The sequence below is a fragment of the Dasypus novemcinctus genome, chromosome 26 (genome assembly GCF_030445035.2).
Source record: "Dasypus novemcinctus isolate mDasNov1 chromosome 26, mDasNov1.1.hap2, whole genome shotgun sequence".
Classification (NCBI taxonomy): domain Eukaryota; kingdom Metazoa; phylum Chordata; class Mammalia; order Cingulata; family Dasypodidae; genus Dasypus; species Dasypus novemcinctus.
The window spans coordinates 58,423,730-58,440,240 of NC_080698.1; the positions used below are offsets into that span (position 1 = coordinate 58,423,730).

A 16,511-nucleotide genomic window follows, 5' to 3' on the forward strand; every position below is an offset into this window, starting at 1 on the left:
GTTGCCAGTATTTGGGGCACGTGGTGACATTCCTAAGTTCTCTTTTAGCTTAACATTTCAGGAAAGCTGTGTGATGGTACAAAGAAAATTTTTTGCATTAAAATTTGAACGAATTTGTGTTTTTTCCAGTTATTTGATTTATAGTAGAAATGCCCTTGTGTGATATTTTTGAGGTAGGGGGTGAATTGGTGTATAATTGGTGTACTTCACTACTTCAGCTATTAAATGAAAACTCCTCAGAGATCATTAGGGAGGGCAGAAATGGGGTTAATTAATAAAGATCAGGCAGTAAAATACAGGACCCAGGCTAAGAACTTAGAATTACTCCCAATATTGTACTCTGATCTCATGATTTTGTCTAGATTGCAGGTAATGCAGAACATATTTTGCTTCCTTCCATTCTATTTGTAATATAGTACAACTATATTACATTATATAGTACATTATATATATTATATATATTATACATATAATATACATATAATATACATATATTTATACATTATACATATAATATACATATATATTACATTATATAGTACAACTACGTTACATTATATAGTCTGAAGTGTTTCAGAACCGTATTTGAAGGAACACTAAACTGATTTAGTGGAACATAATAATGAGTGAATGAGGAGAGTGGATGTAGCTCAAGTGGTTGAGCATCTGTTTCCCCTGTATGAAGCCCTGCGTTCAAGCCGCAGTACCTCCTGAAAAAAAAAAAAAAATAGAAGAATGAGTGAGTGAATGCATTCAGAGGCCAAAAGCAAGCCACTGTCTTAAATGCATTTAGAGCAACAGTTGCAATGAGATGGGGATAACGCCGAGCTTGGGAATATGACTAGGGGTACTGCAAATGTAAATCTACCACTGTGTTAGGAAAAACATAAAACAATAAAGGTAGCCGAGCACCCATCATACTTAGCTAATGCCATTTTATCCCCAATTTTCCTATTGTTATTTCAAGTGTTTTTTCTAGGATAGATAGATTTATATAGACATTTTATTCATTGAATCCAAATATTATTAGTCTTGACCAAATAATAAAGTAATTTACTGGCTTTAGTCTTGGTATTAAAAGTATGGTACAATTACATTAATGAAAAAGTAGTATAACTTTGTGCTTTGGTATCAGTTCCTGGATTTAAGTCTTAGATAAGCAGAATCTTTAAAATAGTCAAACTTCTTAATTTATTAGAAATCTCAAGTTTAAAGCATTATCTTGACTGTCTTAGTCACATGCCTTCCCTTGCCTGACTCATCACACTGCTTTCCGTGTGGTCTCTATGACAATTTTGGTACATGAAAGTTGAGACTTAGAAAGAACATCTGATTTTTCATAGTTAAAATGTAAAACTACTTAGTAGTTGTAAGATTTTCTCCTTTAAATTCTTTCTCCATTCCATTTAGGAAATAGATATTATGAGATGGGAAGTGATGGAAAAATTGAGTATAACCATATATATATATATATATATACATATCTTGAGTATAGCCAAGTTCATTCTGTTCTTATGTAGACATTGGCTTGAGTTCTAAACGAAGTTTCCCTGTAAACAGTATAATTTTATTAGGGTAAAAATGAAATGGAATAATATAAACTGTTTTTGCACATTGAGCATCTGTTAATCTCAGGGCACTTTGTTACATTTTGCCTTACATATCTCACCAGAAATCAGTTTTAATATTTTTTTGTAGAGAAGGACAGAGAGGGGTACAGTGTTTTCTCTGAGGTAATGCAGCAAATGGTTAAGCTGGGATTCAAACCTCAGCTTACCTATGATCCCTCAATTTTTCTTTTGCATTGGGATACTTGTAGATAAAGCTGTATTTTATTACATCGAAAGGAAGAGAATATACGCTCTCCTGTTGCCTGGCAACACTGAAAACAGTATTTTGTTTTTTATTTTAATTAGTACATATATTTTGTAGCATTCCATAAAATATTACTATGGTTTGGTTGCTTGTGAATTCTTGGTGTAATTGGAAGAGCCCTGGATGGTAAGTTGGGGGTTCTAGCCTGGCTGCTGGCTTTTTTGGTGACCTTGGGCAAAAATTTCTCAATGTGATTGTACTAGATAATCTGATAGATACCCTTCAACTTTAACTGGTTTTATCATTCACAATATTTACTTGTTTTGGTCTCTCTGTCTGAGCTTTGTTATAGATTGGAATCTAAAAATAACAAATGGAAATTACTTCTGTTTGGATCATTTTTCTTTTAAATTATGTTAGGAATTGCCTTTATAGTGATGGGCCTTAATCCTAAGAAGCTGCAACCTGTGGATCCTAAAAATTCATTGGCACAGTCGTGCCTATGATTTCAAGAAGCTAGGTGTTTCAGGGCATTAATTATAGTCAATCCTTAATGAGTACATAGTTGAAAATACATTGTTATTTTTAATTAATGGTACAATCTTGTGAGTGATAGCAAAATTTAGGTGCTTTATATGTAATTTAGACCTGAGTTATGTAACTGCTACTAAACAGGTAATTATAAAGTAGAAAGGTGCTTCAAAGTGTATTACTTTGTTTCTGCCCTCAAAGAATATGATAAAAAAGCAATGTAGCAGTACCATGAAACAGAATTAACCAAATGCCCTAAGGTTTGGTAGAGTTCCAAGTTGGGAGATGTGGTTGGATTCTTATACAGAGTTGGAAAATACTTGGCAGGTGGAGTACATACAGGTCAGGGGTCTGGATAGTACATTAGAATTCCAACTGGGAGTGACTGGGCTGTGAGAAGCACTGAGCCATGATTCTCAGCTCAGATTTTCTTACCTTATTCCCTTCAGTTTTCCTAAAGGATAGCATGAAATCCTCTAAAGACCTCTTAACTAACTAAGTATATTTATATATAATGTGAGTTTTAGGATGGACACCTGCCTCTAAAACACGGCTGTTTTAATAGTGTTACTAAAGGGATGAGTCCATCCCAAGGGACCAAGTATACAATGAAAATGTAGACCTGCTGGTTTGCAGATTGCATACACATTACTAATTATACTAGAAAACACTTTAAAAAGCATGTGTCCTAATGATGGGTCTTTGAGATATTAATAAAATTAATGTTATATCCCCTTTTAAGATTTACTGGAATTTTGTTTTGTTTTTACCTTAATTTCCTTCAGAAAACAAAAATGAGGTGAAGCTAAAATTTGCTGGTGACAAAACTAAACGTCCCAAACTATTTAGTTACAATGTATAAGGTTTTGCCTTTGCCACTGAGTTGTTCTTATCTATTTCTTAGAATAGTTTACTTCTAGTTCTGTAAGACATACTCTGTTAAAAGTAGATAAATACTACTGGATTATTACTTTTTTTTTTTGGATTATTACTTTTAATCTAATTGGAGAAACTCCTGTAATTTGAGTTCATACTCAAATGATCACATTTAACACAACTTTCAATTAGGAATGAAAGGAGAAAGTAGAACTCAGTGTTTAATCTTGCTTTTTTTAAACTTATTTTGAAATCATTTCAAGCTTATAAGAAAGTTGCAAAAAGTAATAGAGAACTCCATTATACCCACTTTGAACATTTCGCCACATTTGTGATATCACTGTTTTCTTAATGTTTGAGAATAGGTTGCAATGCATCGTGCTCATTGGACACTTAATACTTCCCATGTACATTTCTTAAGCACAAGCATATTTACTTAATGTAACCACGGTTAAGTATAGTTCAAGTACAAGTTCAAGAAACATTGATAAAAAGCTTTTAGCCTTTATTCCAGTCTTTTCGTATGTCCCAATAATTTCCCTTTGGGCATTGTCTCCTCAATTATTAGGTCTAGTTGAGGATCATGTATTGCACTTAATTGTCCTTGTATTTGTTTCTCTTTTTAAAAATAATTTAACATAAATACCACAAAAAAATTGCCCATTTCAGCCATTCCCAAACATCCAGTTCAGTGGGATTAATCACATTTGGAATGTTTAAACTTAAATGTCATTTTAGCTAATTGTGTCTTTTACAAAAATATTTCTTTTCCTGTCATTTTGTTTTTTTCCATTTACTTTGGAGCTGAGTCCCATGAGTATAAAGGTAAACATACATAAGGGAGAGAAAAACGAAATGGTTCATGAAAAATCTTCAGATTGGTTAATCAGGTCTTGAGTAACAAAAAATTTTAAACAGTGTTTCTATGCCATAGGTAAAAAAATAATGTTACTTCACTGATAAGCATATGATTATGTATCATAATATTTTCCCTTTGTACTTTACAATTGCAAAAAAAATTTTTTTTTAAAGCAACAGTCTGAAGAGGTTATGGCAGGTTCTGTCATTTCTTTAGCTCTAGAAATGCATGTTGGGTTGTCAGCTTTTGTTTTGACTTTTCTAGAAAAGATAAGTATCTTGTTTAATAAGTAATAAAATATTCAGAAGTTGTGGGATTGCCTGGATTACATGATAAAAGGAAGTATCATTTTTCTACATAAAAACTGAAGGGAGCTGAGGTGGTTTAAGGGATTGGGGGCCTCCCTCCTACACGGGAGGTCCTGGGTTCTGTTCCCAGAGCTTCCAAAAAAAAAACACACAAAAGCAAAACCTCAATAACAGTCATAGTTATATGTGCTCAAGTAGTAAACTGGAGAAGATCCAAAATGGAAAAAAAAAAGGTGCCATATAGCAGCTTTTTTCTTTTGACCATTCATGTGCCATTCATTTTCTGCCTTCGGCTAGAAACCAGCACTTCCATAATTTACAGCGCTAAAACTAGCAAAGGTGTTACAAAGTAAGTTAAAGTTCAGATTCTATTAAAATACATTTTTTTAAACCGCTTTTATTGATACATATATATCATACAACTCATCCAAAGTGTACAATCAGTGGTATTTGGTATAATCGCATACTTGTGCACTAATCACTTCAGTCATTATTAGAACATTTTCATTATTTCAGTAATAATGAACAAAAAAACAAAAAGAAAATTCTTAATCTCTGTGCTTCTCCTCTGTATGTATTTCTTTTGCCAGCTTTTTTTCTAACATGAAATGTGTATTATACATCTGAATCCACTAACTACAAGTATTCAAAACATGTAGATTTGATCCTAGAGATTTGTGATAAGTTACTATTTGGATCTTTTAGTGCTTGACAGTGGAAGCTTACTAGATGTTTTTAGCTTAATTTTTAGTCACTAGATTTCTCTACGTAGAACTTAATGGTGAATCAGTTACTGAAAGGGGATTTAGGGTTTTGTTGCTTGGGAAAGAGACTGGTTGGTTTGGCTTAATTCCACTATCATTTTAGCATTCATTTGAAACAGTCTGATGTTTTTCTAAATAATTGTGCTTAGGAATTTGGCTTTGAGCTAAGTATTTTTTTTAAAACTTTGTACACATTGCTTGACACTGAAATTATGGGTAAAAATGTTAACTATGGAAGTGTATTGTTTTTAGCTGGTTTATTTTTTAATAGCCACTTTTCTAGGAGTTTGCCCTGTGACTTATGAATTCCGAAATAGCCTCCGTTTATTTTTAGATTGTAATGTTAGAAGGGCATAATCCATTTGCTTTAGTGGAAGTTTTGTATTTAATGTTTTCAAATGATTGTTTATAAGAGGGGGTGTATTAGGAGATTTGAAGTAGTCTTGTTATAAAAGTAAAACAAATTACTGAAAAAAAATTGGAAAAAGAATAGAAGAGAAAAAAATTCTAATGGTCCCAGTGTTACAGGTGTAGTTAACATTTTAGTGTACCTCCTTCTGGTCTTTTTTCTAGTGATATATATATATTTTTTTCAACATGTCGTTTTGGAGATAAAATTTACATTCTGCATGTCTTTTACTATATTTACTCAAAGACTATGTCAGTTAATAAGCTTTTGAGTACTACATTATAACTAGGCACTCTGTTAGGTGCTAAGGTTACAGAGAAAAATATTTTTTTTCTGCCTACCCCTTACCTCCAGAACCCATAGGTACAGCTCCATTGGTTGGAGTTAGTCCAATTTATAACCAGTAAGTGGTTTCTGCCCAAAATAAAACTTACTGAATTATTGCCAGTAAAATGAGTCAGTTAAGTTGGACCTGGAATATGAGGTATTACTATTTATTTGTGATGATGGGCTTTCATTACTACTAACCCTATAAATCCCATCTATCAGTAATTACATTAACGTGCATGGTAATCCATATGTGCATAATCTTACGGGTTTTAATAAAAAGACAAAGTGTATGAAAAATTTTTTTTCCTTGTTTTTAATTGTATCTTAATTCTCCGTATTAATGCATAAAGTACAGCATTTTACAAAAGTGTGTAATGCTTAATTGATAGGTGTGTGGCTTTTTTCTCCTGAAATAATTTTCCAAAAATATACTTAAAAGGAATAGAGGCTAAAAGTAATTTCAAGTAGTTTAATGTTGTTATTTTTGGTGTTCAGAAGATCTAACTGCAGCCATGAGCAGCAATGAGTGTTTCAAGTGTGGACGATCTGGCCACTGGGCCCGGGAATGCCCTACTGGAGGAGGCCGTGGCCGTGGAATGAGAAGCCGTGGCAGAGGTGGTTTTACCTCGGATAGAGGTATTTTTGTCGAATAAAAAATTGTGAAGTAGTTCAGTATTCATTAGTATCAAGATTAATCTAATTAGTAAATTCTTTTTGTTTCCACTCAAAATAGGTTTCCAGTTTGTTTCCTCATCTCTTCCAGACATCTGTTATCGCTGTGGTGAGTCTGGTCATCTTGCCAAGGATTGTGATCTTCAGGAGGATGGTAAGTATTTAATACTTCTATTTCATACCCCTCTAAAACTAGAAGAGGTGAGCGCACAGTACTGCAGCATAGCATTTGAAAGGATTTTCCACCTTTGAGGTTTTGTGTTGTGTGGTTTAAAATAATAGCAATACTTTGTCAAGATTTTATAGTCTTGGTCTGCTTCTTTTCCTTATTGTTGAAGCCTGCTATAACTGCGGTAGAGGTGGCCACATTGCCAAGGACTGCAAGGAGCCCAAGAGAGAGCGAGAGCAGTGCTGCTACAACTGTGGCAAGCCAGGCCATCTGGCGCGTGATTGTGACCACGCGGATGAGCAGAAGTGCTATTCTTGTGGAGAATTTGGACACATTCAAAAAGACTGCACCAAAGTGAAGTGCTATAGGTGAGTTAAAATCTTGCTAGAGAAGACTCATTGCAGCAATTCTTTATATAGGTAAAGTAGCTGTAAATAGAAGGACCTTGTGGATTAGTACATTCAGTGAAAATTGGCTCTGACCAGTTGAGATAGATTTTTGGTATAAATAACCAGCAGCCTATCTATATATCCAGTCTTCTGCCATGATAGCTTCTGGCAACTGGACAGTCTATATGACTATAGAATTCATAATGTTTTAAAAAAATATGCGTGTTATGCTGTAATAATTTGAAGCATACAGAGACTTGTTTTTTCTTGTAGAAAGCTATATGATTCACATGTATGTCTTTATTTTGTTATGGAGCCAGAAATTTTTTGCCTGTTTGTGAGGGTGACATATAATAAACTGCATATTTAAAGTGTGTGGTTTGATAAGGTTTGTTGTGTGTACACCTGTAAACCTTAGGTATTGATTTGCATAACAGTTTAACAGGATCTTGACCTCTGTGTTTTTGCCTTTTGATGATGTTTGATTTTTTTTAATGATAATTTAATTTTATGGCTTAGGCAGTGTAATTAAGAATAGCTCCGGGAAACGGACTTTGGCCCAGTGGTTAGGGCGTCCGTCTACCATATGGGAGGTCCGCGGTTCAAACCCCGGGCCTCCTTGACCCGTGTGGAGCTGGCCATGCGCAGTGCTGATGCGCGCAAGGAGTGCCGTGCCACGCAAGGGTGTCCCCCGCGTGAGAGCCCCACGCGCAAGGAGTGTGCCCATGAGGAAAGCCGCCCAGCGTGAAAAGAAAGAGCAGCCTGCCCAGGAATGGCGCCGCCCACACTTCCCGTGCCGCTGACTGGACAAAGAAACAAGACGCAGCAAATAGACACCAAGAACAGACAACCAGGGGAGGGGGGGAAATTAAATAAATAAATCTTGGAAAAAAAAAAAAAAAAGAATAGTTCCATTATCTGATTTCTCCTCCATCATTGTCTGCCCTTAGGTAAGGGATTAATAACAAGATTTAAATTTAAAATATTAAAAATATTAAAGCCAGTGTTGGCTTGTTTTGGTTCTTTGTTGTGTACTGACTATTGCTTTGGTTAACAGTTGGACATTTTCTGAGCACCAGTGTGAAAACTTTTAATTTCTTTTTTAGGTGTGGTGAAACTGGTCATGTAGCCATCAACTGCAGCAAGACAAGTGAAGTCAACTGTTACCGCTGTGGCGAGTCAGGGCACCTTGCACGGGAATGCACAATTGAAGCTACAGCTTAATTATTTTCCTTTGTCGCCCCTCCTTTTTCTGATTGATGGTTGTATTATTTTCTCTCAATCCTCTTCACTGGCCAGAGGTTGGCAGATAGAGGCTACTCCCAGGCCAGTGAGCTTTACTTGCCGTGTAAAAGGAGGAAAGGGGTGGAAAAAAATCGACTTCCTGCATTTAACTACAAAAAAAAAGTTTATGTTTAGTTTGGTAGAGGTGTTATGTATAATGCTTTGTTAAAGAACCCCCTTTCCGCGCCACTGGTGAATAGGGATTAATGAATGGGAAGAGTTGAGTCAGACCAGTAAGCCCATTCTGGGTTTCTTGAATATGTTCCCATGTAGGAGGTAAAACCAATTCTGGAAGTGTCTATGAACTTCCATAAATAACTTTAATTTTAGCATAATGATGGCCTTGGATTGTCTGACCTCAGTAGCTATTAAATAACATCAAGTAACATCTGTATCAGGCCCTCCATAGAGCATACAGTTGAGTGGGAGTAAACAAAATAAGACAAACATGCGCGCTAATGGCTGTGCAAGAGAGAAATCGAGATAAAAGCCTAAACAGGAACACCTTAATCACAGCATTGATGCTGGATGTATAGATGGTGATGGCAAAGGTTTAGAACACATTATTTTCAAAGACTAAATCTAAAACCCAGAGGAAACATCGATGTTCAGAGTTAGTATAATTTGGAGCTATTCAGGAATTGCAGAGAAATGCATTTTCACAGAAATCAAGATGTTATTTTTGTATACTATATCACTTAGACAACTGTGTTTCATTTGCTGTAATCAGTTTTTAAAAGTGAGATGGAAAAAGCAACTGAAGTCCTAGAAAATAGAAATGTAATTTTAAACTATCCAATAAAGCTGGAGGAGGAAGGGGAGTTTGACTAAAGTTCTTTTTGTTTGTTTCAAATTTTCATTAATGTATATAGTACAAAATGCCATATTAAAGAGGGGAATGTGGAGGACTGAAAGCTGCCAGTTTGGACTTTTCTTTCTGTACAAAGTCCGTCATGTTTTCCATAATGAAAATAGCTATTGTAAAGAAGCATAGGGCCTGAGTATTTTGGTGTCAGTTGTGTGGTAGGAGCTTAGAAAACTTAATTTTCTTTGTTATCCATTATAATGGTGCCTTTTAGTTCTGTGTGCATTATGAACTGTTTAATATGTTTTACATTGCTCTTTTGCAGCTCTGTCACATTTTCCTGGGCTCCACAAGGGTCTGTAATGTCAATTCCTTAATTTTCTAGGTTTTAATTTAAGAGTTGAAATGGGCCTTAGGAATTATCTGGTTTAATGGACTCATTTTATGGATGAGTTAAAAGTTTTACTTGTTTGAAGGATGTACAGGTAGAACTTAGAACTCCAAGTATCCTCCTTACCCCATCTCCTCTACTCATCCATCCTCCACCCCACCCCCGCAATTAAATACAGTTAGTAGCGTACATTTTGATGACTTAGTTCTATTTTTTCCCTCTACAGTTCTGGTCAATTTGTGATGGCATATCACTTGAGTATTAAGATGTTGGTATCTCGGCTGTGCAGTGCACACTCCCGCTTTGTCAAATTAATAGTCCAAAGCAGGCAAGAAAATGAGGTAATGGCATATAGAGAGACTCTTCCTTATGTGTCCAAGCTTATATAATCTTTTTTTTTTTTTAGGTATTGGGGCCTGAACCCAAGACCTTGTACATGGGAAGCAGATGCTCATCCACTGAGCTGAGCTACACCTGCTTCCCTGTTTTTTTTAAATTACTGGCGATAATAAATTTAACTGAGCAAATACTATGTCTCAGTTAATTAAGCACATTAAATATCTTATACTTGATATTTTTAGTTTCTACCCCAACTAAGAAAAGGCATAAAGAAAGACATCTTTTTAAAAATACATGTTTTTTACTAGAGAAGTTGTGAACTTAGAAAACAATCATAAACAATGTTCAGAATTCCCATACACCAACACATTATACTCTTGTGGAACATTTGTCACAGATGAGAGAACGTCTTCAGACTGTTACCACTAATGATCTATATATAGTATACATTTGGTATATTTTTTCCATACCTCCTATTATTAACACAGTACCATATTTGACATTGATGCAAGAATATTACAATATTGCTGATAACTGTAGTCCGTAAGTTACATTAATTGTATTTTTCTCATGCATTTCCATATTTTTGCCACCTTATAATAGTGATGTGAATTTATTCTAGTTCATAGAACATTTTTCTATTAACTGTAGTCATCTGGGTTCACTATGTTATTTAGTCCCTAGATTTTCTAGCTTTCTCTCATTTGATATTCCCATCCCTAGACTACCCCTTTCAGCCACAATTCCATTTATAAACCAGTTGTGTTAGTTATATTCTCTATAACATATAGCCAGATTTATTCGTTTCTACACTTTTTAACAGTCCAACTAATTAAAAATTTTACATATATTAAGCATCAGTATCCCTTCTCAGCCCTCATCCTATCGCCTGGTAACCTGTCCTCTTAAGTTTTAACTCAGTTTACTTTTTGTATTTAGTTCATATTAGTGTGACCATACAGTATTTGTCTTTTTGTGGGAGAGACCTATTTTTGAAGGCATCACTGCTAACTGTAGTTGAATTCAGGGGTGGGTACTGGTGTGTATGGGGTCATTTCCCTCAGGTTTCTGGCTTCACGGGAGCGGGTGTAGCTCAGTCAGGCCTGGGTTCAATCCTTGGTACAAAAAAAACATTTCTCACTTCAGGTAGGAAAACCCGAAAAAGGGGAGTACATGAAATGTGCTTTCACTCTAGGTGGTTCCAGTTCTGTACTTTTTTCTGTGTTAAATACAGCTTTAAGCGTTGGGTAGATAGAGGTTACAGAGACTGTTAAAAATTATAACACTTTGTTTTCACACAATCATTCCATTGTGCTTCAATTGTAGTACTTAGGGAAATTGATAAACATAGTTAACCTATTCCAGCAGACCACAAAGCATCACTTCTGATCTATTTGCATTGTCCTTGGTAAGGCTTAGCAAATGCAGCATGGTTTAATAAGGAAATTAATTTTAAGGGCAGATGTGCAGTAGGAATTAGTGTTTATAGTGAGATTTGTTTTTAAGATGTGCCCCCCTCCTTTTTTTTAAACCGGAGTTTTGTGTGTGAAAAAGACACTGACCATTCTGTTAGTGAAGAACTTTGCTGCATTAATGATTTTGTCAGTGAGATTTGTTTGGAGAGGGTAGCAAATTTCACCTTTGTGTGAGAAACCCAAATTATTAACTTGAAATGAATTCCTCCTTCCCAGTGAGACATGGAAGAAAACAAATCCCACTTATTTTTCTACTATCTGCTGATCCTATCGCTAAAAGTTAGTAAAAGGTCAAGGATATTTCTCCTTACATGGATTGAGGAGAAGATAAATGAAAGTACTGTAATGAATTAGGCGTCATCCAATCAGAAAAACTACATCTTGTTTTTTCCTTCCTTCTACATTTTTGCTATCTTGTTGCCTATTTTATTAGTCTTACTATCCATAATTTGACAACTACTTCTGGAATAGCTAAATTACTTCAATCTCTTAGCTTCATCCATGACTTAAATGTGTTGACAAAATATAACTCCCCTAAATTTGTTTTGAAAAATTCATGAACAGTTAAAAGAATAATCAGTACATTAAACATCTCTATGGATACCCTTCACCTAGATCTAACAACTGTTATTTTTTGCTGAACCATTTGAAAGTTATGAGTGTGACATTTCACCCTGAATATTTCAGCATACATCTCTGAATCTCTTAGGAAGAATTTCTTAAAATCAAAATACCATTATCACATTTAAGAAATTTTATATTATTTTCCTAAAACCATCTAATGTCTAGTAGATTTTTCAAGTAGTTCATTTGTCCCAAAGAAATCATAACCAGTTTTTCCAAACCAGGATCCATTTGGGGTTTATGAATTGCATTTACTTTTGGTTGATATGTTTGTTTAGTCTCTCTTAACCTAACAGTTCTCCCACTGTTTCCTCTATAACCTTGACTTTTTCTTTGAAGAAACTAGAACAGTTTTCTTGAACGTTCCATACTTATTATCTGATTGTTTCCTTTTGGTTTCAATTTACTAGTTCCTTTATATCCTCTGTTTCTTGACCTAGAGACTTGATTATTAGGTCCAGGTTAATATTTTTTTAGCAAAAAATATTTAAAGGTAGTATGTACTTTATGTTGTGTTAAGTCAATTCCACTGTTGACTCAGAAATTGATCAGTTAGGCAGTGTCTCCCAGATTTTTTCACTGTAATAATACACGTTTCTCTTGGAAATTTAGTGATTTATCTCCTGTTCCCCAGTATCCTTTTATACTTAGTGCATATAACACTTATTAACCATTACTGTGTTGCTTCCAGTGTGTAACCTTTTTACATAACTGATGAGAATGTAAAATGTAACAACACTGGTGTAGCAAAACCAAGTCATATTGGGAATAATGCTTTTGAGGTTATTTATAAGTAAATATTGCGTATCAGTTGAAAGACCACATAGGGAAAAGTTGGTTTTTTTAATAGGAACAGTCACTTTTTAAATGAAGTTAAGGGAAAAATCAGCTTCCAAAATGGACAATTACATGTAGTGCCTTAAAAGATTTTGTGAAGATTTTTGGTGTTAGTTTGAGTTGTTTTGATTTTGTAATATGTTAAATTATTTGCAGAACATGCTGTCCTTATTGGCATGCAGCAGTTATAGGGTTGGGAGATAAGGCATTTGTTTTTCTAGTTATGGCAGCAGAATATGAGAAATTTTCTCTGGAAAATAAAGTGATTCACCTAGCTAGAGGCAGAAAGCTTTTTTTTTTTTTTTTTTTTTTGACAGCCAGGAAGTCATTTATTGGAGGGCACGGGTAGGATGAGGGCAGTGCTGGCAAAGCCCTCATGAGCTCAGGGCACCCCACTTGTCCAAGGGGCCATTGTTGGGGATGTATTTCACCCCATAGCCATCCTGGATGAGGCGCTTCTCAGCCACCATGTCTTGGAATTCATCAGCATTGAACTTGGTGAAGCCCCACTTGGAGATGTGGATTCTCTGGCAGCCAGGGAACTTGAACTTGGCCCTGCGCAGCACCTCAATCACATGCTCCTTGTTCTGCAGCTTGTTGTGGATGGGCATGATGACCTGCTCGATGTGGACCTGGGCCACTGTCCCCTGAGGCTTTCCAAAGGCACCTTGCATACCCACCTGGAGCCTAGATTGGGGATGGTATGAGGTTACAGATAGCCCTTCCTTGCCTGTTGCTGGTCCTATCTCCAAGGTCCCTTAGGGCCACCTGTACAGGCAACAGGTCAGGAGGCCCTGGGTTTGAACCTTGGACCTCCCATGTGGTAGGCAGATGCTCTGTCCATTGAGCCAAATCAGCTTCCCTAGAAAGCTTTTTTCATCTAGCAAAAAGTATTTTAAAAATGTGTTGATGTTTTTGCTTTGACACTTGTAAGTCGATTTGAAAAGGTTCCCCTCTTTAGTAGATAGGTCAGGAACTCTTCTTATGCCCTAGTAAACTACTGTGCTGCATTGAACAATTAATTGTGGCTTATAGTGAATGGAATTAATATTCTGTCACATGGATTATATCCAAGACTGCTCCTGCACATTGATTTGTGCTTTTAGGAGTCCTGCACAGTGTATTATAATTAGGACAATATTTTCCTTGGGTCGGTTGCAGAGAACATTGGAGAGCTTGACTATTGTACTATTTTCCCAGATAATACTTGGATTGGGCTGCCTCTGGTACAGCCACATTTTCAACCTTGTCTATTCAAAGTGCCAGAAGTAAAACCTTTAGGTTTTTCGAATGTCAAAAGAACATTTAGTGCATCTTTGTCTTTTACTATATTGCTCTTTCTTCCAACTCCATTTTGGATGTGCTTACCTTTTTCCTTTCTTCTTTTCTTTGTTTTTCCTGATTGGTTTGTCATCCAGGCCAAACTGTTAGTTTGTCAAGATTTTCTGTGACCTATTCTTCAGAGCCTGTTCTAAATGAGCAGAACTGTTGCTGGCATTATAAGGTTTGAACATAACAGGAATATGGCACTCTTTTTCTTTTCTGGACTGAGAATCCAAAAACATTTCTAATTTTTAATTTTGTCTTTCATTTCTCTAATATGTTAAAATAATTTTTCTAAACTTGGGTACCATGATCCATTGTTATTTGTAGGATAAAGTGTTTTTTTTCTCCCTTCCATGCATGCCTAGAAAAATTATCCTAACACTTGTATATATATGCGAATGAGTTGGCAAAGGCAAGGTTGTGGCTCTTATTTCTGCCAAAGGCTTCTATTCTTGTAATAGACATACACAATTAAAAATTTTAGGTCAAGTCTTGGCACCAGTACTTTCCAAGTCAGTTGTTAGCTGGTCTCATGTGTTCTGCTTCTCATGCTTACTTGAATGGGACTATTTGTTTTTCACACACAGTAGTGATGATAGGGAAGAACTTTGTAATGATAAAGATCAAAAGTAAAAAATAGCTTAAGTGGTCTGAAAGAACATAGAAGCTTCTGGGAGCCTTGTTTGATTGGATTACAGCACTTAAAGGGGAGCATTTTCAGAAAAATTTACCTCTTCGTTGTAATGATAGGATGGAATTTCATAAATGAATATTTAGACCATTTTCTGGAGAATATTTTAGAAATTAACACAAAGAGGTCTGTGCTGCCATTTTATCAGCGGTGTTGGTAAACTGTTTCTTACCCAGAGGTAAATGTTATTCACTTCCACAATCTAATTAAAACTCTATGGGTTTTTAAATTGATGAACTTGGGTAGCAGTTGTAGCTCAAGTGGTTAAATACCTGCTTTCCACGTACAAGGTCCTGGGTTCGATCCTCCATGCCTCCTAAAAAAAAAAAAAGCCAACTTTGATTGGTGAGCAGATGTAGCTCTGTGGCTGAGCACCTGCTTCCCATGTACAAGGCCCTGGGCTCAATCCCTGGTACCTCCTTGAAAAAACATGACAGAAAAACAAACGGGGTAAACTCATTAGTTAATCTGAAAAATTTTGAGTATGTTGTTTTTGCTGTAGACCCTAGTATAGCAGTATAGTTGTCATGTGACCTGAAACATTAGGGACTATTGTCAAAGCCTTTAAATGTGCTTGCTTACTATGCAAAATTTAGTAAGTACAGTACTATATTCTAGATATAATCGTGCTAAAGAAGTTAAAAGCATTTAATCTTAATTTCATAGAGTAGATACTACTATAATATACCCTTTTAATTGGAAATAGAGGCATACTCATTTGGCTTGAATTTGTCAAGGGTATGTCATGTGCATCATGAGTTCCTTGGGTGATTTTATAATGTACTACCAGATTGAAAACTATTTTGTTAGGTAACATGAAGTTATAGCCCCAGGGGTAGGATTTTGAGAACAGGTCTGAGTCGTGCTTGTGTTCTTTCGTACTGTGATTGATGTTGTGTTATCTTTTTGCCTTAAATGTTAAAGAGCACTCACTAAACGAAGCTTCCGGGAGTGGATGTGGCGCAAGTGGTGGAGTGCCTGCTTCCCACATACAAGGTCCTGGGTTTGATCCCTGGTACCTCCTAAGAACAAAACTGAAAAAACCAACTCAGGGGAACTGCTGTGGCTCATTGGTTAAGCATCGGCTTCCCACATACGAGGTCCTGGATTCAATCCTTGGCCCTGGTACCTCAAAACAAAAAACTGCTTCACATTTATCCACTTTCAGTGCTACCACGAAACTTAAGAAAGTTAACTGTTTAGTAAATATTTTGATAGCAAACATTTATCTAAGGTGACTGATAATTACATTTCTGATGGCAAGGATGGTGGTAGTGGCTTTTCAAAATTAACAGATTAAGTCTTTTTCACACTTTTTTTCTACTTTATTTTCAAAAGCAAACCTTCTGGGGAGTGAATGTAGCTCAGTGGTTGAGTGCCTCCTGCTTCCCATGTATGAAGTCTCAGGTTCAATCCCCATAACTCCAAAAACAAACAAACAAACAAACAAACAAAACCTTCCAAAGTGGGACTGAGGACACAAAGTCAATTCCATTCAACAGTGGGTACATGTGTATTAGTCATGATATTTTCATTTTTACCCTACTGCAATTATGGGTCTTATTTATCAGCATTGCCGCCTTTGTTGTGATGCTGCCACACAGCCATCAGGGTCTA

At 35.8% G+C, this 16,511-nt stretch overlaps 2 protein-coding genes across 10 annotated transcripts in view; one reads left to right on the top strand and one right to left on the bottom strand.

Moving 5' to 3' along the window:
* CNBP (CCHC-type zinc finger nucleic acid binding protein) overlaps positions 1-9,320 on the top strand; it is a 55,927-nt gene extending 46,607 nt beyond the window's left edge. For 2 of the 9 annotated variants that reach the window (XM_058288164.2, XM_058288163.1), the window contains exons 2-5: positions 6,388-6,528; positions 6,626-6,716; positions 6,898-7,101; positions 8,229-9,320. In XM_058288164.2, coding sequence (XP_058144147.1) covers positions 6,405-6,528; positions 6,626-6,716; positions 6,898-7,101; positions 8,229-8,346 — 537 coding nt within the window. In that variant the 5' untranslated portion in view covers positions 6,388-6,404 and the 3' untranslated portion in view covers positions 8,347-9,320. Of the gene's footprint in view, positions 1-6,387; positions 6,529-6,625; positions 6,719-6,897; positions 7,102-8,228 lie in introns of all 9 variants that reach the window. The other 7 variants (XM_071212257.1, XM_071212256.1, XM_071212254.1 and 4 more) reach the window with 5 other exon arrangements.
* Positions 8,386-13,551, bottom strand: LOC101441437 (large ribosomal subunit protein uL16-like). Its single transcript, XM_071212260.1, has one exon. The coding sequence runs from the start codon at positions 13,549-13,551 to the stop codon at positions 13,252-13,254; it is 300 nt and encodes a 99-aa protein (XP_071068361.1). The 3' UTR covers positions 8,386-13,251.
* Positions 13,552-16,511: the final 2,960 nt, after the last annotated feature.